The 23,788-nt window shown below is 46.8% G+C and overlaps 1 protein-coding gene across 1 annotated transcript in view; it reads left to right on the forward strand.

Annotated features, from left to right (window-relative positions):
• The window catches only part of S1PR2 (sphingosine-1-phosphate receptor 2), a 47,764-nt gene extending 24,699 nt beyond the window's left edge, over positions 1 to 23,065 (forward strand). The window contains exons 2-3 of the mRNA XM_055003714.1: positions 5,429 to 5,538; positions 19,569 to 23,065. Of these exons, the coding sequence (XP_054859689.1) occupies positions 19,710 to 20,762 (1,053 nt within the window). The 5' untranslated portion in view covers positions 5,429 to 5,538; positions 19,569 to 19,709 and the 3' untranslated portion in view covers positions 20,763 to 23,065. The remainder of the gene's footprint in view (positions 1 to 5,428; positions 5,539 to 19,568) is intronic.
• Positions 23,066 to 23,788: the final 723 nt, after the last annotated feature.

The raw sequence follows: 23,788 nt of genomic DNA on the forward strand, positions 1-23,788 counted from the left end.
AGAGTCCAGTAGCACCTCTAAGACTAACAAAATTTGTGGTGGGGTAGGAGCTTTCGTGAGCCACAGCTGACTTCTTCAGATACCTATCTGAAGAAGGGTATGAGCTCACAAAAGCTCCTACCCTACCACAAATTTTGTTAGTCTTAGAGCTGCTACTGGACTCTTGCTCTTTTCTAGTGATTCTGTCTTATAACTGTCTCGATACTGAACGGGGGGCTGTCTGTCACTGCATGGATGTTTGGTGTTGTGGTTAAGAGCGGCAGGACTCTAATCTGGAGAGCCAGGTTTGATTCCCCACTCCTCCGCTTGAAGCCAGCTGGGTGACCTTGGGTCAGTCGCAGCTCTCTCAGAGCTCTCTCAGCTCCGCCCACCTCACAGGGGATTGTCATGAGGATAATAATAACACACATTGTAAACCACTCTGAATGGGCGTTAAGTTTTCCTGAAGGGCGGTATATAAATCAAATGTTATTAATATTATTACCAAATTCAATGTACATTTATCCATTTTTTTAAAAAGCATGGTTTATTTTATATTATTTTACAAGCTGTTTCAGGAAGGGAGATGTGATTTGGGGCCATCGCTGGGTCCCACTTGACCAAACATTTATTTTCACCCAGTCTTTTAGGGATGGTTACCAGGTGAGGACGAGTGGAGGTCTCCCAGAATTACAGTTTATCTCCATGCTATGGGAGATCCATTCCTGTGGCTGAAATGACAGCTTTGGAGGGTGAACTCCATGGTATATTATACCCACTGAGGCCCGTCCCTTCCTCAAACCCTGCCATTCTCAAGCTTCGTCCCCCAAATCTTCAGGGATTTTCCAACCTGGAGTTGGTGGCCCTACTTTTTCGTGTGTTCTGTCTTTTGCCTGTTGTTACGATCTGCTCTTAGCCTGTCTTCTGGATATCCTTTCAGGCTCTTCTCTTGAATGCTGGCTTTTATATCCCTGGCGTATTTTATTGCTGTTCATATTTTTTATTGTTTTATTTTTTTAGTTTGTGACCATCTTGAGCAGGACACGGGTGAGATGGCACAGAAAATTTATAAATAGGCACCTTTGATGTTTTGATTAATCTGAGCAGAGCCTTTTGAAAGTACCACCACCATACAAGTTGGGTAAATGGGCAGTTGTGCATTCTGCCTTCTCAGTGGTGGCTCCCACTTTCCAGAGGTCAGGGAAGCACCTTCTTTCATTCATTCCAAATATGCAATCTATGAGAGATGTTCATGAGGACATATTTGGAAGGGATTTGAACTGCAGCAGAATGGACCAGTCTGGGAGGGCACCTTAAAAATGGAATAGGGATGTACTTTACTGAGTATTATTCTACTTTTACTGTCTTGTCCTCTGCCTTTGTCGCTCCACTTACTATACTGTTTGAAGCATATTTTGCCTTAGGCAACTGGTTGGTTGCATTGTGTTTTAATTCTGTACTGTCACATTGTTCCTTGGATTTCATAAACTGTGTGAGAACGTTGCATTTAATCTGTCACCCGCCTTGAGTCTCAGCAAAAGAGACGGTTTACTAAAAGCAAGTAAATAAATATAAAACCTAAAGTAAAGAATGCACTCCTCAAACCCTGATCAGCAAGAAAAGTTGCAAAGGAGAAATTGTAGCTTGGGGCCTATGGCTAGAAACTGGCAACTGTTAATACATACACAATGTTCTTGTTTTCACAACAGCCACATTTCTAGGGAGTGTCAATTCTAAATTAAAAGCAGCTTTTCCTCCCTTATTAGCATGACCTATTAACTAAGTTCATAATTTTTTATGTGTTAAAAGAAACAGATGTCTTCACCTTCACTGCTTGAAAATACTTCAAGTTATTAACTTTCTCTCTTTCTCCATGTACACACACACACCTTTGGCTGTGGGACATACGTGGGCTTGCTTGGCTGGAGTTGTGCTGAGATCAGCACCTCCAATCTGTTTCGTTGCTTAAAATCTGCAGTGCCCCCATTTGGTTCGGCCTAAATGAGACAATGCTGTTTTTTTAAATTAAGTGCACGGAAATGGTTGTTTACTTGAACTTTCTGTTTTAACAAAAAGCTTTTGCTGACAGTGTATTAGTTGTAGCCGGGGGAGAGACGGTTCCTTGGCTTGGCATCGTGAGGTGAGCGATTGCAGCCGGCCAGTTCTCCCCTTGAATATGCCCTGCACCCCCCAAAGTCTCTGTCATTTGTGAAGGATAGTGAAATTATCCCAGTTGTTCGAGGGCCTGAGGGCCAAGCTAGAAGTGACGAATTACTCTTGAATGGCAAGTGAACAGAGTAAGGGGTTGCCACATTGACCCCTGTCATGCGCAGGCTGAGGGTGTTATAAATACTTTCTGTCTTCCCTGGTTCGGAAAAGCAGGCCACATTTTGTTTCTCGGTGATGCGTCTGGATGTGAGCTTTTAGAGAGAGATGTAATTTTAGAAATTTTAAAATGTTAGAGTTGTAAATACGTTTTTAACTTGTAAAGGCCTATGGCCACATACAGTTAATTCGTCATGGTTTTGTTTCTCCCGCTCAAGCCGCTGGACCTCAGCAAACCTGAGTTGGAGAGCAGAATTTCTAGGACTGGGTGTGGGTCCCTCTGGTCCCGATTTAACAGCCCTCGGTGGTCATACAGGAGGAATGGCTAGCCGGCCTCGGAGGGCTAAATTGCACATTGGATGCTCCTCCTGGCTGCCATGAGGATTTAATTCCCTGGTGCTCTTATACCGATACATGAAACTTTTCCCAAGAGAGCAAATAGTGCCTCCTTGGGGCTGTTTAAAACTACAAAAACAGTGCAGTGGGGAAGGCTTAAGCCAAGCCAAGCCTTAAGTAATTGCCCCCCCCACACACACACACACATTCCAGCTTCCGCCCTGCTCTGTGGAGCATTGGGAAGAAAAATGAGGGGGCAGCGTGATGCTGTGACATCACTTCCAGTTAAGTGGAGGGAAGTGACATCACAGCATCAGCGACAGTCTAGGAATTTCCCTAACCTCAGTGGTATTTATTAGGGGAGGTCCTAGAGCATCACTGGTGCTGCAATGGCACTTCCGCCCATTCAACCAGAAATGATGTCTCAGCATTTGGGGTGCAGTCCTCCCCAGGCTCCACCCTGAATTGCTCCAAGGGGCTGCAAGTTGAGGGCTCACAGCCGTGTTTAAAGCCCCTCCCCACATGCCAGAGTCCTGGTACAGATTGAACCCAGGGGGACGGGGAATTAAGTTCTGGGCACAGAACTCCCAGACCATGTCTGTCAGCTGGGCGTGTGGGGAATACAAGGACTTTATCAGTTTATGACTTGATCATGTGTGAATTTCCCCTAAGGCTGCGTATAAGTGAGCGTGTGTTGCATAATGAACCTCCCATGAATTTGCTCTTACCGGCTTTGGGACAGGCATGCAAACTACAAGTGGAGATCCCGAGTGGCAGGTTCTTCCTGCGTCCAGCACAAGCAGCCTGTGCAGAGTGTTGACGGACGCAAGGACCAAGCCCATCGCAGCGCCACTTTCCGCCCCAGCCCCAGTGGTGCAGAGCCCTGAAGTTGCTCCCAGCAACGTTCCACGTAACAATTGACAAAAAGCCTCCCAGACAAACTAAACTCTAATTAAAAGCGTTGAATAAACATGCTGAGTGCCTGAAAAAAGGGTAACTTGAAAAACGAAAAGCCAACAGCCTTTCCAGGGAAAGAGGCAGGGTTAAAAAGCAGCAATCAGATCTGAGGGCTTAACTGGATGTCTCCTGGGAATTTCAGGTTTGAAGCCCCAAGCAGTGTGTTAAAATTTTGATTTTCAGGAGCACCTGTAGGTACGGTTGCCAGCTCTGGGTTGGGAAATTCCTGGAGATTTTGGGAGTGGAGCCTGGAGAGGGTGGAGTTTGGGGAGGGGAGGGGCCTCAGCAGGGTATAATGCCATAGACTCCACCCTCCAAAGCTGACATTTTCTCCAGGGGAACTGATGCCTGTGACCTGAAGATCAGTTGTAATACTGGGAGATCTCCAGCTACTACCTGGAGGCTGGCAACCCTACCTGTAGGGGGCACACACCTGAAAATTAAGACATTGCTGGGAACTTTGAATGGGGTGCGCAACAGTGTGCAACAGCTTAGACCCCGAGGCAGGGGAAAGCAGAGCCCACCTTTGCAGCAGAAATGCCGTCCCCCATTGCTGCAGGCACCCAGAGGGCCAAGCATTACAGTAGGAAGGAGGTTACTTTAACCCTTCCCACCTACCCCCCAATAGTGCTCCAAGCCATGGGGGCCGCTTGGTATCATACATGTTTCAAGGTCTTTTTTTCATGTCTGATATGGTGCTGGATCCAGTGGCGGGTTTCTGCAGGTGCAAGAATTTCGGGCTGCAGGGTACAATTTTTGTAGTTCCCTCTTCCTACAGCAGCCTGAAATGCTTCCCCCCCAATCTTACCCAGGGAGGAAGAGGAGCCCCCAGTGACAGGTTTCCAGGGGTGTTTCAGGCTCCTACAGGAGGGTAACTGCAAGTCCTTTGAAAAACACGTGGGATCCACCCCGGAACCTTTGGTGTTCTCTGTGTTCTCATTCGTCCCTGGCCTAGACAGGAAAAAGTCTGATGAAAGGTCTGGAAAGGTGAAAGGGCTGGGTGTTGTTGTTCTTCTGTGACTCACAGAGGTGCCAATTCTGGCTTGAGACCTTTCTGGAGATCAGGGGATGGTGTCTGGGGAAGATGGAGTCTGTGGAGGGAAGGGAGTTCAGTGGGAATGTGATGCTACAGAGTCCACACTTTGAAGCCCTCATTTCTTTCAGGACAGTAAAGAGTCCAGTAGCACCTTTAAGACTAACCAACTTTACTGTAGCATAAGCTTTCGAGAACCACAGCTCTCTTCTGACAGTGCATCTGACAAAGAGAGCTGTGGTTCTTGAAAGCTGATGATACATCTGACAAAGAGAGCTGTGGTTCTCAAAAGCTTATGCTATAGTAAAGTTGGTTAGTCTTAAAGGTGCTACTGGACTCTAACAGTTGCTACTACAGACTAACACGGCTAAATCCTCTGGATTGGTGGTAGAGTTTGAGCTTTCGCGAGCCACAGCTCACTTCTTCAGATACAGCTAGAATGTGAGTCCATCTCTTAGAGAGTGGAGTGATTGCAGAAGCCAAATGATAAGAGCCGGAGAATGACAAAGGCAGGTGTGATTGAATATGGTGGGGTATGCACCTCCAAATCTCCAGAAATTTCCCAACCTGGAATTAGCAATCCTAGTCCGCTGCCACCCTGTGTAGTTTGGGCCTTAAGAAACTGCATGCCGTGCCCTCCACAGTGATTCTGGTGGTCTGCTGTTGGTTGGTGTGCTCCCAGATATTCAAAAGCTCTTATACTTCGAGTATCCTTAAATTTTGATTGTGTATATCAGTGAGCAAATGTTGCACCCTTAACACCAAGTTCCTTTTTTATTGTTTGGTGCATTCCTTCAGAAGAGCCTGATCCTGACTGGTGCTGAAGACAGGAATTCTGGACTGTATCGAGCATCTCCTGAGCCAGTCTGGCAAGTCTTTCCTGAGCAGCCGTAAGGAGCTGAGCCTCGGTAGGTAAACTGCATTTCCTCTGGGCCAAGCTAGAAGGGACGAATGACACTTGAATGGCAAGTGAACAGACTCGCGTGGATTCTTCCCTCAATCATGGTCGAGTGGAGCGCAAGTGAACAGGGAGGAATACACACGAGTCTGTTCACTTGCCGTTCAAGTGTCATTCGTCCCTTCTAGCTTGGCCCATCTGTCAGCTGAATCGCTCCAAGGGTTGGGGGAGGGGGGCCTTCCCACACCAGAGACAGCGCAGCCCATTTCCTGACCCCCAGCAGGGTGCGTCCGCAGAGACCAGCGTGGCTGGGAAAACCTGTTGCAGGGAGCTGTTCCGCTGCGCTATAAATATGCAACTGTACCCAGTAAGTGTACGGAACGGCAAGCAATTTCCCCCTTCCTTCCCCCTAAAAATGCATTGCACGGCATTATTTGGCTGCTAGGAAACATTGCAGCTTGGAGAAAAGTGTACGCTCTTGTTGCTTTTGTCCGTTACACAATTAGCAAACACTGCGCCCCCAAAGAACAGCTGAACAAATTGCTGTCTCTAATAATAAAGAGGCTGGCCTTTGTGTGTATGATGAAAGCTGGGCAGCAAGGCCACCCGCAGATGTGATAGGGATCTTTGCCTGCTTAAGGGTCTGGAAGCCAACAAACGGAAAAAAGGAAGTATGCCAAAGCGTAACTCAGTACAATATTATTGTCTGTACCACAATACAATTATCAATGTATCTACATTGAGTTTACAATGATCTACAGCAGTTCAAAATACATGCATAGAGAGAGAATAAATTTCAATATAGTAAAGTTCTCTCAAAATTAACTTATAGCGCCCGAAGGTATACAGTTCCAAAAGAGCTGGTTGGTGACATCCAAGGTTGCAAAGTTTGCAAAAAACGGGTGGCAAAGCAGGTGGCAACGAGCTACACCGGTCTCATTCCTTCGGCTCGTTTCAGAAATGGTCCTTCGTCAGGCCACAGTTTTCCTACAATTCATATTAGAAGATGTCAATATCAAACCATTCAGGAGTATCCCGGTGGTTTCATATCTCCAGCCATACTTACTATTTCATCAGGCGAAATTCATGTAGAGAGTCAACCATCAGACAATATCAAATGCTGAAATCAGGTGACCAGGGCACGCACTTCATCAATTAAATACAAAAGCTCAAGGCTAATTAACAATTAACATTACATTATTTCATTTAAAGGGACTTGACTACCAGATCTATTGCACTTTTCCCAAACCCATTTCAATATTCCATTAATCTCAGCAAGGCCAACATGAATTGCACATCAACCCACAATCAGGAACTTGACCAATAAATACATTGCACTTTTTCCAGAACCGTTTCTATATTCAACTATCTCACACGCAACCAATATAGATTATGCAACAGGGTGGCTCTCAAAAAATCCGTGGGAGAGTAGCCTTTCGACCGATTACATCACCAAACTACACGAACTCACTGCATTTAAAGAGGTATATCTGATGAATATATTGCACTTTCCTCATTGCACATTCCCCATTGCAAGGTAGAAAACCAAAAATAATTTCAGCCAGAGGGAAACAATTAGGTGGGAGGGGGGGAGGGAAAAAACCCAAATTTAAAGAAACACCGAATAATCAATGTCATTATTCAAACCCTCTGGTATCATGGTGTGTAATTTGAAAATCCACCTGATTTCAGCCTGTAGGAGAAGGCGTTTGTTAAAACCAGTTCTCTTTACCACCTCCAAGACAGAGTACCTAAAAGTTCTATCAGGTCCATGTCTATTCCGCAGATGTTGATAGAGGGGCGTATCTTCACTCTGGTTTCTGACCCTCGATATATGTTCCTGTATGCGTAAACGCACTGGGCGGCTGGTACAGCCTACATATAGTAATGGGCAACTGCATTGCAAGAGATACACTACATTATTAGTGTTACATGTGGAGAAGTCCCTAGGTGTTATAGGGTGCCGTAGACTGGGGAGTTTCATCTTCCTGAGGTCTACACAGAAGGCACACACACTACAATGCCCGCATGGAAAGTGTCCAAGCGGTAAATTATTTTGTTTAATCGGACTCAAAAGATCTGAATGTACTAAGAGGTCCTTTAAACTCTTAGTCCGACGGTATCCTATTTTGGGCGGAGTTGCACAGCCTGGAATATCTAAAAGGACCCGCCAGTATTTTTTGATAATTCCCACTATCGATTCGGCCAGGGGAGAGTGGTCAATTGCCCAGGTGATACCCGTTCTCTCTGTATCGCGTTGCCTATAGGAAAGCAATTGTGAGCGGAGCGATCGATCTGCTCTTTGTTTGGCCCGGGAAATCACCCAAGATGGGTATCCCCGCGCCATAAAATCGTTTGCCATTCTACTAGCTTCTTCCTGATAATGACATTGAAAAGAAGCATTTCTTTTGATACGCAAGAATTGCCCCACCGGGATGTTCTTTTTGAGAACTGTTCGGTGGTAGGAATTATACTGTAGATAGGCTGCCCTGTCTGTGGGTTTCTTAAAGGGCCTCACTCCTAATGACGTGGCTGACCTCTTAAACACCACAACATCCAGGAAAGGGATGCTATCCCCACTGCCCTGATGTGTGAATCGTATATTTTCATCCAAGTTATTCAGCCATTCTACAAAGCTCTCCACTGCTGCAGGAGTGCGCATTATGCAAAAAATGTCATCTATGTATCTCTTTATGCAAATGATCTGTTCCAAAAATGGATTAATTTCCGGGTCATATAGGTACTTGTTTTCCAGAGACGCCATAAATAAAATTGCAATACTTGGGGCCGCGGGGCACCCCATCGCGACCCCTTTAATTTGAAAGAAAAATTGGTTCTCAAATCTAAAGTAGTTCTTTTCAGTTATGAGGTCCAAAAAATCCAAAAGAAAACTGGTCGGGGGAAAGAGGGTGGACCGCATATTTAATGTCCCTTCTATTACTGTCCTAGCCTCACAATGGGGAATGGAAGTGTAAAGTGACTGCACATCTAATGTTAGCAGGTAAGCCTCTGGTGGAACTTCCATATCCTCTATTAATTTAATGAAATCGGTGGTATCCTTTATAAAAGACTTAACTGTTGTCACGAAGGGTTGTAGGAAGCTATCCAAATAGATCGCCAGCGGTTCGAGGACCGAGTTACACGCAGAGATAATCGGGCGTCCGGGGGGAGGACGCCCAGGTTTATGAATTTTGGGCAGGCAATAGAAGACCGGCACCCGTGGGTCTTGGTTAAATAAAGCCTGATGTAACGATTGGGATATAACATTATTAGCCAATCCATTATCCAGTAATATTTTAATAATTCTTTGGATCTCAATCGTAGGATCGTGATCGATCGGGGTATAATACTCCCGGTCTGAAAGTTGTCGTAGGACCTCCTGTCGGTAGTCCTCTCTATCCAACAGGACAATCCCTCCCCCTTTGTCTGCCGGTTTTATGATAATTCCCTCGTCTTTTTGTAAAGATTGTAAAGCTGTCCACTCAAGTCTAGTCAAGTTCTGCCGCGTTCTTTCAGGCTGGCTCTCCACCTTTGCTACCTCCTTAAGTACTAGTCTCTCAAATGTCTCTAGTTGGGTATCTGTCACTTGTGGGGTAAAGGTGGATCTACTCTTCAACCCAACACATGAAGAGCCCAAGGGAGTGTTGCCAAAAAACTTTTTTAATTTTAACTGTCGAAAAAGTTTATACAAATCAATCCTAGTATTAAGAGCATTATATCTAGGACGAGGAACGAAGCCCAATCCTTTGTTCAAAACCTGCACTTCTAAATCCGTGAGTGGCCGACTGGATAAATTAAAGACTATGTTCTGAATCTGCCTCTGCGCGGGAGGCGGCCCCTCGCTAAAAAAGCGCGTCTTGAGGACTGATTAGGTATCGTTCGGTTCCTAAGGGTCCGTCCCTCGTCACTCGATTGGTCTGTATCTGAGGGATCAGTGGTATCAAAATCAGTCGTTCCTGGAACCGAAGGGGCCCAAGTAACACGTTTTTTAGGGGTCCGTTCCTTCCAATTATAAATGTTCCCATTGGAATAGTCATGTCTGTCCCTATTAAGTTTCTTTAACTTCAAATCCTTGAGCTTAGTTTCACATTCCTTTATAAGTCTCCCTATTTCATTAGATCTAGCCTTGAACTCCTCCTCAGAAAATTTAGTTTTAAGTTCAGTCTCTACCTGCTCGATATTCAATCCCACTTCATCTTTTTCTTGTGCGATACGCTCAATTAACAATAACATGAGATCAAACGAGCACTTATTCAAAATTTGAGCCCACTTTTTCTTAAAGGGCTCGTCATTGGTATACATCCCTGGTGGTTTATGTAATCGTAAACCTCTTGGGATGATATTTTCTTTACTATATTCTATCAGGGAGGAAGCATGGAGGGTCAGTTTGGTAATTTTAGTGCGTTGTTCCAAGTACAAGTCCCAATCTTGGGAAGGAACGACTGATTTTGATACCACTGATCCCTCAGATACAGACCAATCGAGTGACGAGGGACGGACCCTTAGGAACCGAACGATACCTAATCAGTCCTCAAGACGCGCTTTTTTAGCGAGGGGCCGCCTCCCGCGCAGAGGCAGATTCAGAACATAGTCTTTAATTTATCCAGTCGGCCACTCACGGATTTAGAAGTGCAGGTTTTGAACAAAGGATTGGGCTTCGTTCCTCGTCCTAGATATAATGCTCTTAATACTAGGATTGATTTGTATAAACTTTTTCGACAGTTAAAATTAAAAAAGTTTTTTGGCAACACTCCCTTGGGCTCTTCATGTGTTGGGTTGAAGAGTAGATCCACCTTTACCCCACAAGTGACAGATACCCAACTAGAGACATTTGAGAGACTAGTACTTAAGGAGGTAGCAAAGGTGGAGAGCCAGCCTGAAAGAACGCGGCAGAACTTGACTAGACTTGAGTGGACAGCTTTACAATCTTTACAAAAAGACGAGGGAATTATCATAAAACCGGCAGACAAAGGGGGAGGGATTGTCCTGTTGGATAGAGAGGACTACCGACAGGAGGTCCTACGACAACTTTCAGACCGGGAGTATTATACCCCGATCGATCACGATCCTACGATTGAGATCCAAAGAATTATTAAAATATTACTGGATAATGGATTGGCTAATAATGTTATATCCCAATCGTTACATCAGGCTTTATTTAACCAAGACCCACGGGTGCCGGTCTTCTATTGCCTGCCCAAAATTCATAAACCTGGGCGTCCTCCCCCCGGACGCCCGATTATCTCTGCGTGTAACTCGGTCCTCGAACCGCTGGCGATCTATTTGGATAGCTTCCTACAACCCTTCGTGACAACAGTTAAGTCTTTTATAAAGGATACCACCGATTTCATTAAATTAATAGAGGATATGGAAGTTCCACCAGAGGCTTACCTGCTAACATTAGATGTGCAGTCACTTTACACTTCCATTCCCCATTGTGAGGCTAGGACAGTAATAGAAGGGACATTAAATATGCGGTCCACCCTCTTTCCCCCGACCAGTTTTCTTTTGGATTTTTTGGACCTCATAACTGAAAAGAACTACTTTAGATTTGAGAACCAATTTTTCTTTCAAATTAAAGGGGTCGCGATGGGGTGCCCCGCGGCCCCAAGTATTGCAATTTTATTTATGGCGTCTCTGGAAAACAAGTACCTATATGACCCGGAAATTAATCCATTTTTGGAACAGATCATTTGCATAAAGAGATACATAGATGACATTTTTTGCATAATGCGCACTCCTGCAGCAGTGGAGAGCTTTGTAGAATGGCTGAATAACTTGGATGAAAATATACGATTCACACATCAGGGCAGTGGGGATAGCATCCCTTTCCTGGATGTTGTGGTGTTTAAGAGGTCAGCCACGTCATTAGGAGTGAGGCCCTTTAAGAAACCCACAGACAGGGCAGCCTATCTACAGTATAATTCCTACCACCGAACAGTTCTCAAAAAGAACATCCCGGTGGGGCAATTCTTGCGTATCAAAAGAAATGCTTCTTTTCAATGTCATTATCAGGAAGAAGCTAGTAGAATGGCAAACGATTTTATGGCGCGGGGATACCCATCTTGGGTGATTTCCCGGGCCAAACAAAGAGCAGATCGATCGCTCCGCTCACAATTGCTTTCCTATAGGCAACGCGATACAGAGAGAACGGGTATCACCTGGGCAATTGACCACTCTCCCCTGGCCGAATCGATAGTGGGAATTATCAAAAAATACTGGCGGGTCCTTTTAGATATTCCAGGCTGTGCAACTCCGCCCAAAATAGGATACCGTCGGACTAAGAGTTTAAAGGACCTCTTAGTACATTCAGATCTTTTGAGTCCGATTAAACAAAATAATTTACCGCTTGGACACTTTCCATGCGGGCATTGTAGTGTGTGTGCCTTCTGTGTAGACCTCAGGAAGATGAAACTCCCCAGTCTACGGCACCCTATAACACCTAGGGACTTCTCCACATGTAACACTAATAATGTAGTGTATCTCTTGCAATGCAGTTGCCCATTACTATATGTAGGCTGTACCAGCCGCCCAGTGCGTTTACGCATACAGGAACATATATCGAGGGTCAGAAACCAGAGTGAAGATACGCCCCTCTATCAACATCTGCGGAATAGACATGGACCTGATAGAACTTTTAGGTACTCTGTCTTGGAGGTGGTAAAGAGAACTGGTTTTAACAAACGCCTTCTCCTACAGGCTGAAATCAGGTGGATTTTCAAATTACACACCATGATACCAGAGGGTTTGAATAATGACATTGATTATTCGGTGTTTCTTTAAATTTGGGTTTTTTCCCTCCCCCCCTCCCACCTAATTGTTTCCCTCTGGCTGAAATTATTTTTGGTTTTCTACCTTGCAATGGGGAATGTGCAATGAGGAAAGTGCAATATATTCATCAGATATACCTCTTTAAATGCAGTGAGTTCGTGTAGTTTGGTGATGTAATCGGTCGAAAGGCTACTCTCCCACGGATTTTTTGAGAGCCACCCTGTTGCATAATCTATATTGGTTGCGTGTGAGATAGTTGAATATAGAAACGGTTCTGGAAAAAGTGCAATGTATTTATTGGTCAAGTTCCTGATTGTGGGTTGATGTGCAATTCATGTTGGCCTTGCTGAGATTAATGGAATATTGAAATGGGTTTGGGAAAAGTGCAATAGATCTGGTAGTCAAGTCCCTTTAAATGAAATAATGTAATGTTAATTGTTAATTAGCCTTGAGCTTTTGTATTTAATTGATGAAGTGCGTGCCCTGGTCACCTGATTTCAGCATTTGATATTGTCTGATGGTTGACTCTCTACATGAATTTCGCCTGATGAAATAGTAAGTATGGCTGGAGATATGAAACCACCGGGATACTCCTGAATGGTTTGATATTGACATCTTCTAATATGAATTGTAGGAAAACTGTGGCCTGACGAAGGACCATTTCTGAAACGAGCCGAAGGAATGAGACCGGTGTAGCTCGTTGCCACCTGCTTTGCCACCCGTTTTTTGCAAACTTTGCAACCTTGGATGTCACCAACCAGCTCTTTTGGAACTGTATACCTTCGGGCGCTATAAGTTAATTTTGAGAGAACTTTACTATATTGAAATTTATTCTCTCTCTATGCATGTATTTTGAACTGCTGTAGATCATTGTAAACTCAATGTAGATACATTGATAATTGTATTGTGGTACAGACAATAATATTGTACTGAGTTACGCTTTGGCATACTTCCTTTTTTCCGTTTGTTGGCTTCTAGTTACTTGAGGAAGTATACTCTCCCTCCTTATCGTTCCCCCACCCTGCTTAAGGGTCTGCCCTGGTAATGCAGGGGGGGAAATACGTTATAAATTAACTAGGAAAAAAACCCCAAACACTCAAAAATGGCCTGAGGGACGCTTTCCGTGATTCATAACACTGAAAACCAGCTAAAGAAGAAGGTTTGGAGACAAGAAATTGGCCTGTTGAGAACTTGGGGAATCTTCTAGGGGGAGATCTGGGTGGGTGGAAATTCCAGGAGATCCCCTCTGGCAATTCCCTGTAGCGCAAACCCCCACCCACCCACCCACACACACAAGTTGTTTGCTTAAAAAACATATTTTTGTGACTGTTTCAGAGGCTTGGGAACTCGAAAGTGTTCGCAGGGTGTTTGCTTTCCCTCCTCAGCCCCTGGTCATTCATAAACAGTTTGCACATTTTCGTTTTATGCTCTGGGCACTCTCTCTAGTGCCAGGGCACACAACTGCCATTTGGTGGCAAGAAAGCCCTTCCTCTCAGCCAAGCTGTGGCTCCTGAGGAACTCCCAGTGCATTTTGACCAATGCCCCTTTAAGCACGCAGGACTCCTGCCAAGCTGAGGGCGGCGATGCCCTGGGACTGAAACATGGTGCAGCAGGCATAGAGCAGGTGATTCTGTGGCAAGAACCCTTGCCTGTTGCTGTTCAAGGGCTTCTTTCTGTTCTGGGTAGTTGCCCTATAAGTCTGTTCTTTGGCAAGAGTTTAATGAGGGTGTCTAGGCCAAATGGCTCCCTGGCATCCTTGGACTAGATTCAAGACCTCCTGCACTCTCGAGTCATCCGGTGGGGTTTCGGTTGGATTGCTGGCAGCCCAGTCCATATGCACCGAGGGTTCCCCTGGAGAAAATGGCTGGTCTGGAGGATGGGCTGTAGGGTACCCTGCCCCACTGAGGTCCCTCCCTTCCCCCAAACCCGCCCTCTCCAGGCTCCACCCACAAATCGCCAGGCGTTTCCCAACCCCAGCCGAGCAAACTGGAATCACATCCCGATGCTTCGGTTGCAGAGGGTGGGAGGGAAAGGCGCTTTACTCAGCTCTGATTAATGGATTCTGCTTTGTGTGTTGTTGTGTGTGTACTTAAACAGTTGCTTAGTGTATACATGACAACATGACAGGGGGCTGCCCTCCAAATACCTTCATGATCCCCACCGATCCTCTTGGCCTTCAGCTTTACTTCTGGGACCTTGGTGGGTTTCACACTTGCCAACTTCTCAAGAACGTAACGAAGAATTGGGGGCAGGAGATGTCCAGGCAGTCAGTGTGTGTGCGCGTCTCATTTGTGGGAAGCTGGTTCCTTTCCTCCCATTTCCCTCCACCTGAGGAGGGGCCACAGCAGCCTGTTTTTCTCCCCACCCTACCCCAGAGCTAGACCTCTGTCTTCAGGAGAGTTCTGTTGGAAGGGGAAGGTGGGGCTCCAAACCTAGTATTAAAGCAACAGTTGAAATGTAATATGTTTTAATGGAGTAAAAAAAATAATAACCCTGTTACTTGAATGCTTTGTTGTGTTTTGCTGACAGTAATGTTATGTTGTTAAGCGGCACACCTTAATTGTTATAGGGATGTTCAACTAAACATAAGGATCTCATTACCAGTAGACTGTATATTCTATAACGGCATGTTATAGAAATATCAAAGCGGTGATTTGTGTAAACTGGAAGATGAAACAGAGAGGCTGGTTTTCAGTGGCAGTAGCTAGTTGCTGCATGCTTTATGTGGAATACAACCTGACCCCACAGTGCTACTTGGAATTGGCCGCAATATCTCAACTACCAGCTGTTATCTGGACCAAGTATAAACTTACTGGCCGTCGGCTAGCTATTCCCTGGCAGTCTAACCTGACTCACTTGAAAAAAAGATAGATTAAAATAGGTAGCCGTGTTAGTCTGTCTGTAGCAGTAGAAAAGAGCAAGAATCCTGCAGTACCTATAAGACTAACAAAATTTGTGGTAGGGTATGAGCTTTCGTGAGCTTCAGGTATCTGAAGAAGTGAGTTATGGCTCACAAAAGCTCACACCCTGTGACAAATTTTGTAACTCTTATAGGTGCTACTGGACTCTTGCTCTTGAAAAGAAGAGAAAGGTGGACCATAAATAAGGTTAAACATCATCATCTCTGTCATCTGGAAATCATTTGTAATTCCAGGAGATCTCCAGGCCCCACTGGGAGGTTGGCAACAATAGGAGGGAGCCTGAAAGTCTTGAAAACACCTTTAACAATCCTACTAGCCTACTGGAAGATTCCTGTATTTGGCAAGCACTGCCCCTCCACACCCTTATCTGTTTGCTTGACCTGCTGTAATGTCTTGGAATATTTACAAACATTCCAACATCTGAGAGAAAAGATTAGTCTTGGAACATTGTCAGACCCTGCAGCTGCACTGAGGGAAACTGAAGTTTGGCTCTCTCAGGGCCTAAGGGCAGGAGGTTCTTTATATCGTTTGGGGAAAATAGGATGTGTACGTGGGCAGAAGCAGGACCTTATTTTTTTAACCTAACAACACAAAGCAGTCAGGTAAAGAATTACTGTCGTTTATCTATGGAGACTTCTTGGACAGATGATTTTGCCCGTGATGTAAACTGAGACATTTGCACCAATTGTGTGATGGGTCATAAAGAGTCAACGGTGGGGTGGGGTGGGGAGGACCAATAAGACTTCTTGAATTAAATTCTGAAAAATGGAAATTTCCTATGATGTTGTACATTGAGATATCGCACTGCATGGAGGGTGCTCCATGCGGAAAACAGAATCCCTCCGGATTGCTCATTGATGGCTTTTACGTGGCCGATCTTACTCAGGGCAAGGGTAGGAAAAGAGAGGATTTGTTGACAGTTGCATCTAGTAGCCACTTAACTGCTACTAGTCCGCAGAGTGGCTACCATTTTGAGCTCTGCTGCAAAACTGTGAGAAGAGTGAAAGCCAGTGTGGTGTGGTGGTGAGAGCAGTGGTTCTCGACATTTTAACTCGCTACCACAACCACCACTATGTATACCACATTAATATCTAATTGCACAAGTGACCTACAAGACAAAAACTGCGCTCTAGGCAAGGCAACTTCATAGAGGTATTTTTAAAATGTTTGGATCTGATCCATAGATCTCTGGCATCCATTCCATGCGCCCCTTGTGTCTAACGGCAGTCAGCCAGTGTTCAGTTTGACTCATGGTTGCCAACTCTTCTGCAATGGCGGGAGACCTCCCACTGGCAAAATAAACCAACACTGGTCATTTTCACACTGCTCACTGGCCACGGAAAATTGCGCCAAGCTCCCAAAACGACAGCGTCTTCCTGGTGCGATTTCGCGCAAGAACCGCCGTTCTTACGCGAAATCGCGCCAGGAAGACACTGTTGTTACGGGAGCTTGGCGCAATATTCCATGGCCAGTAAGCGTGTGAAAATGGCCACTGTTATGTCACTTGGGGAAATCTGGACCTGAGGTCAGTGCTCTCTTTTAGAATCACGAGAAACTCTAGAATAAAACCATACGGTTTCTGGCATTTCCTAGAGAGGCATGCCAATCCAATCTCTTCCCCCCACCCCGGGCCTTAGACTTCCACCAGTCCCTAATTTGATTTCCATTTGCCATGTGCCAATTTTTAAACGCCTTTGAGGAGAAATCTGAGATGTTATCCTTGTGGCTAGATGAATATTATGAATAATCTCTTTTTCTGCTGACACAGAAGGTAATGCAGAAGGAGCTGCCTAAAATATCGGCTGCCTCTCTGTTGCCTCCCCTCAAGTTCTAAATGTTGGCCAAGATTTGTAGTCTGGTTGCCATTAACAATCACTGAGTTGGAGCGTCAGACTAAGATGTGGGAGATCCAAATATCATGATGCTCGCTGGGTGACCCACCCACCCACCGGCCAGTTTCTGTCTCAGACTAACCTACCTAATGGCATTGTTGGGATCCTAAAAATGGGGGAGGGGGTTCTAGTCTAGCAAGATGGAAGTATCCACGGCTGAGTGCTGGTTGGCTTCACATTAGAATATTTCAGTGGCTCTCTAAGTTGACATTAAATGTATTGAAATCAGTGCTCACAGAGAGGATAGAGGCATAAGCGCACTGGCCCTGACTATTTGCTAGCGCCAGCACATGAGCATGAAGCCTACACGCCTGACTGGGGAAACCAGAGCCAGGTAAAGGTGTCTGGGTAGGATACAGGAAACCCAGGTTTGATTCTCCAGTCTGACATCGAAGCTTGATGGGTTTCTTCTGCTCCAATCACACACACACACACTCAGCCTCACCTACCTCACGGGGTTGTTGTAAGGATAAAATGGAATGGAGGAGAAGGATGTAAGCCTCTTTGTACCCTTATTGGGGAGAAAAGCAAGGTATAAAAGAAGTAAATAATTTTTTCCCAAACACTCCCAATCATTAGAAAAGAGCGAGAGTCCAGCAGCAGATATAAGACTAACAACATTTGTGGTAGGGTATGAGCTTTCGTGAGCCACAGCTCACTTCTTCAGATAGGTATCTGAAGATAGATATTTGAAGAAGTGAGCTGTGGTTCACAAAAGCTTATACCCTACCACAAATTTTGTTAGACTTATAGGTGCTTCTAGACTCTTTCTCTTTTCTACCACTACAAACAGACGAATACGGCTACCGGTCTCAATCTGTTCCCAGTCATGAGAAGGGTGCCTGTTTGTGGACGCTTCCTTTGTGTATAGACTCTTGTGCTCAAGAGCCAACACATGGCTTTCAACATGCATAGCGTTTTGTCTGTAGCTTATGCTCAGGAATGTCTGGGGAAGGGGAGTAAGCTGTAAATGGGATATGCACCCATTAGACTGTGGACCCCTCTCCCCCACGCACGTGCGCACTCACGCTCGGAGGGCTGGGGGGTCTGCCTGCCAGACAGGAAACACAGTAGCAAAGGGGAAATGATCCGCCTGTGGGACGCCGTGCTTGGAAGGCCAGAGGTGGGAGAACAGCTTTCCTGTCCCCAGCATGGTTTCTTCCCTTCCCCTCCCTCTCTGCGTCCCAGTCCCACCGGGATCCTTAAATATCAAATGCAAATCCAAGCAGGGCAAAAATGCTTTTGCTTTGTGGAGGCAAAATCCATGAAAAGTTGGAATGAAGTGCCCCAGCTCATCTGATTTTGCTATGGACCAACACAGGGCTCATTTGGAGCCGGAACGCACAGGAACGGTGTTCTGGTAGGTCTAAAAAGAGGTCACGTGGGTTTCAGCCCTGCCCACGTGATTCCTTTTCCTCCTAGCGCAAGCCGAGTGGTGCTGGGCTCCAAAGGAAGGCAAGCTGCTTGGAATTCATGCTGCTTTATTTTCGTTTGTGACTTGAGAGAGTGAGTGAGTGAGCGGGTGCAAGCAGGGCTGGCTCTCCAGAGGAGGGTCAGCTGCTTTGAGTTCATTCTGCTTTAAGGAAATACCTGGAGACTTTTGCGGAAAGGGGCCTGAGGGGTGGGTGTGGCCTTCTGACACACTTCCGGTGATGTCCGGGGGTGTGGCATATGCTAATGAGTTCCTGCAGTTCTTTTTCTAAGAAATGACCCCTGGACCAACATATCTACTTACTTTTAAAAAGTGTATTAAACTGTTCTTTCCCATAAAGTAAATGTCATGTGTGGGCAGTTGTCTGCTTGCTTGTTTGGGGGGGGGGGGGCGGGATTTAAATAAAAGGACTGGAGACTGAATCCTCATGAAGGCTAAACATGTAGAGAGGGAGCCTCCAATATCCGAGAGGGGGGCCCCTTTAGCTTCTGTTTCTTTGGCTGTGTCCCAGATGTTGTTTACACGAAAGTTCAGGTCCCCAAAAGAAATGCTTTGAATGGGCACAGGCCTGAATATTCCTATAGCTCCTGGCTGGGTTGCCAACTCTAGGGCTGTTTCCAGATGGCTTACCTGCCTCCGGAACGTCACGCGGGGAAAACGCGAAATACCGTGTTTTCTTGCGTGAGTTTTGCGCGATGTCGCACAAGAAAACGCGGTATTTCACATTTTCCCCACAACATGGCGCGACGTTCCGGAGGCAGGTAAGCCGTCTGGAAACGGCCTAGGTTGGGAAATTCCTGGAGATTTGGGGGTAGAGCCCAAGAGGGGCAAGATTTAGGATGCTCAGCAGGGATGTGATGCCATAGTCTACTCTTCAAAGTTACTTTTTTTTCAGGGGGACTAAACTCTGTAGACTGGAGATGTCATAATTAAGGGAGAACGCCAACCCTAAAATGTTGTCCCTTTCCCCAGTCTTTTCTCCAAGCTCCTAACTCTGTTGATTTTGTGTCTCCTCCACTTCTAGGGTTAGCCACATTGCCCCTTTGTTCCTTCTGCTCTCAATGGATGTATCCTGGCCGCAGTCCGGTTCTGTGCCCTCTCATGCAAGTATCCCCAGGCAGGCACCCGTGTAACCAGTCTGGGGAGGTGGAAGTGTCTCAGAACCATGGGGAGCTTCTACAAGGACTACTTCAACTCCTGCAAAATCTTGGAGCACTACAATTACACCAAGGACAAGCTGGAGAAAGGCGGGGTCCCTTCACTGGGGCCCATCACGGTCGTCATCATCGTGTTTTGCTGTTTTATTATCCTGGAGAACCTGCTGGTACTCGTGTCTGTCTGGAGGAACAAGAAGTTCCATTCGGCCATGTACATCTTCATTGGCAACCTGGCCTTCTCGGACCTTTTGGCTGGCGCCGCCTTCATTGCCAACGTGGTGCTGTCAGGCCCGGCGACCTTCCTCCTCACCCCGCTGCAGTGGTTTGTGCGGGAGGGGACGGCCTTTGCCACCTTGGCAGCCTCTGTCTTCAGCCTGTTGGCCATCGCCATCGAGAGGCATGTGGCCATCACCAAAGTGAAGGTCTACAGCAGCGACAAGAACTGCCGGATGGTGCTCCTGATCGGGGCGTGCTGGGTCATCTCGGCCATCGTCGGGGGGCTGCCCGTTCTGGGTTGGAACTGCATGAATAACCTCGAGGCGTGCTCCACTGTCCTGCCGCTCTACTCCAAGCGCTACGTCTTCTTTGTGGTCACCATCTTCACCCTCATTCTTTTGTCCATCGTGGTCCTTTATGTCCGGATCTACCGCATTGTCCGTTCCAGCCATGCCGAGATGGCCGGATCCCAGACTATGGCCTTACTGAGGACTGTGACCTTCGTCCTGGGGGCCTTCATTGTGTGTTGGCTGCCGGCCTTCATCGTCCTCTTGATAGATGCTTTGTGTCCCAGGAAGTCATGCACCATCCTTTACCAGTCAAAGTATTTCTTTGCCTTTGCCACCCTCAATTCCGCCATCAACCCCCTCATCTACACCCTCCGCAGCAAGGACATGCGGAAGGAGTTCCTCCGAGTGCTCTGCTGTTGGGGCATGATGGGGCAGGGCAAACCCGCGGAACGCTGCATGATCCCGCTGCGCAGCTCCAGCTCCCTGGAACGGTGCAGCCCCAAACAGGACCTCACCACTGCTCCTTTCATGAAGGAACGTTCCACTTTTGTTTGAGGAGGCACAAGGGGGGGGACCTTGGGGGTGGGTAGACCCCCCCCAGAGAGAAAGGGTTTGGTAGGCCCAAGAGAGCGGTACAATAAAGACGCGGTACGTGGTGTGAACATATTGTCAGTCACCTACCGTGGAGGTGCATGGTGTCCATTTGGTCACTGGACCTGCACAGTATTATAACTTCCTCTGTTTGAAAGCAGGTGTGTTTGGGGAATAGGTAGCAGTGGAGCGACGGATACCTGACTTGGTACGATTCTTCTTCCTAGAAGGTGCCCTCACCTGCCTGTCCACCCCCATTCCCTTCCCGCCTGCCTCTGAGAGCGTGTGCGCCTGCTTCCATCCCCATCGAGTCATTCACTCCCTTTTTCAGTTTGCTCTGAAGGTATCAAGGGGGGAGACTTTGCTGGTAACGGTGGTCCCTCCAGTCCCGCCCAAAATAGTCAGGTGCCTGAAAGGGAAACGGTCAAAGGCCAGCAGCCCCCCCTTTCCCTCGACGTGAGGCACAGTCTAGCTTTTTTGGAAAGAGATCAGAGGTGGGAATACCCAGCTATCGGAAACTCAGGGCAGGCTTGCCAACCTCCCGGTGGAGCCAGGAGATCTGTCGGAATTAGAACTGATCTCCAGGCTGCAGAGGTCAGTTCCCCTGGAGAAAATGGCTGCTTTGGAGGGCAGACTCTGGCATCGTACCCCACTGAGGCCCCTCCCCTCCCCAGTCCTTGCTGTGCCCCAGGTTCCACCCCCAAATCTCCAGGGATTTTCCAGCCCAGATTTGGCAACCCGAGCGTGGTAAGTCAGAAGGCTCCTGCTCAACAGGGCACTGCAATTCAAGGGCCTTTTCATTTTCACCGGGAAAAATTCTCATGGAAGTAAAGTTACTTATACAGGCCTCTGCATAAGAGCATTCTGAATTGCAAACTTCAAATTGGAATTGGGATCCGAATTAAAAGGTGCCTCCATTGCTGCGCCCACCCCTCACTCCCCTCCCCGTTCCACCCTAAGGCATTGTTTTCTGAGTGAAACAGCTGCCTGTGAGTCTCTCTACGCAAGACATCTGACACATGAAGAACATAACAACAACAACAACATTTGATTTATATACCGCCCTTCAGGATGACTTAACACCCACTCAGAGCAGTTTACAAAGTATGTCAGTTATTATCCTCACAATATGGGGCTGAGAGAGCTAGAAGCTGTGACTAGCCCAAGGTCCCCCAGCTGGCTTCAAGTGGAGGAGTGGGGAATCAAACCCGGTTTTCCAGATTAGAGTCCCGCGCTCTTAACCACTACACCAAACTGGCTCTGACCACTACACCAAACGGTGTCGGGCAATGATACCTAGGAAGGGTAGTTTAGAAAGAGCCAGTGGTAGGGGCACTGGAGCTGTGTGAAAGGGCTACGAAATGCCAGAAGGGAAACTTCAGCCCATGATAGCCTCTCCAGGTCCAAGCCCGGCTCTGGAAGGCAGCTCCAGCCCGTTTCCATTCCTCGCTGCCCTCTGGTTGCAATTTCACACAGTTTTAAACTGGAGAGGTGAAATTGCCAGAGCCTTCCGGGAGGTGGAGATGAAATTAACAAACCCTCTGAGGAGCGATCTCCATTGGCTCTGTCTTTTTCAACTACGCTTCCCAGCTAACATTGCATCTCTCTACACTTGACAAACACATACCAAGGCATCTTGTGTAGAGAGAGACTGTGTTGCGGGCTGAAGTCACTCCTGTTGCGTTTCAGAAATTATCTTGAACTTCCCTAAGTAAATAAGCTTGACTGCATCCCTTTTAGGATTATAGGGAACATTTGCAGCGGTGAAAAGCATTCAGTATATAAAACTTTTTTTTAAAAAACCCTCACAGTTCCAGTCCCCAGTGTGCAGAGATGAAAAGCAGTCAGTTCTGCAGGTGCTCGTATCACATTTCTGAATCAATGGCTGGCTGTACAAGAAGCGTTCTGGCATGTTGCAATGTGTGAGTGATTCTGGCCTTATTAAATGCCTGACACTTACTCCTTCCCTATCCTGCCACATACCCCAGTGCTTCCCACTCCACCCTTCCCAATTCCAGCCACCATTCTGTTACGGGGGGGGGGGAACCCGCAAGCCAAATGACCAGCCAAATTTAACAATTCTCAAGCAGAAATCTCCAGAAGCAGATTCCAGCCTCCATAAAGTGCATAAGTGTAAACAATTATAAAGTGCAAATTGGCAAGTAAATATACAGTCAGGGGTTAGTATAAACAGCGTCCCAAAGTCACATTCTTTAGACGGTCCAGAAAGTGCTGCAGCGCCCTTAGGCTTATTCATTAATGTCCAGAGTTGAGCGTTTCCTTGTGTATTCCTTCCAGATTTGTTGGCGGTGCCCTGGAGGGGCAGAATTGAGGGAGGGGAGGGAGTTAGGTGGGGGATGTGACACCGGAGAATATTCCATTTCCTCCAGGGGTGCTACCTCTGTCATCTGGAGAGCAACCGTAATTCTGGGGGGGGGGGCACCAGGCCCACCTGGAGGTTGGCAACACTCCCCTCTCCCAAATGTCGAGGTTAGCATGAGTTAAGGAGGCACCAGGGCTCCTTCTGCACATCGTTGTCTGTTGCACTACCATTGCACTATACCAGTTATTCAAAACTGTGTTTTCCCATGTGGGTAATCCTGTTGCACATGCGGCCTTGCATAGGAGCAATACCAAGGTGTGGATGGGCTCGCTTGTGTGAGACCCCTCCATCCTGCAACTTGGGCTTGCTCATCCAGAGTCTGAAACCTGTAAAGCACCAAAGTCTGACCCCTCTATAGGCGTTACACCCCCTATCCCCACTCACCCATGGTATTGGCTTCTGGGAGCAAGGGAGTGAGCAGGTGCCCCGAATTCAATTCCTGGCATCTCTGTTAGGGCCTTAGCAAGCCCAAGGAAAGCCGTATTCCCCCCATCAGCGAGGGTTAGCGAAAATGGGCTAGATTTAGGGGTTGGCAGCTGAAGGCGACATAGCTAAATCTAGACTCTGAGCAGAGCCGTCTGGCCCCACTTACGTAAGAGAAGTGTGT

This window comes from Eublepharis macularius, chromosome 19 (assembly GCF_028583425.1).
Source record: "Eublepharis macularius isolate TG4126 chromosome 19, MPM_Emac_v1.0, whole genome shotgun sequence".
NCBI classification, from domain to species: domain Eukaryota; kingdom Metazoa; phylum Chordata; class Lepidosauria; order Squamata; family Eublepharidae; genus Eublepharis; species Eublepharis macularius.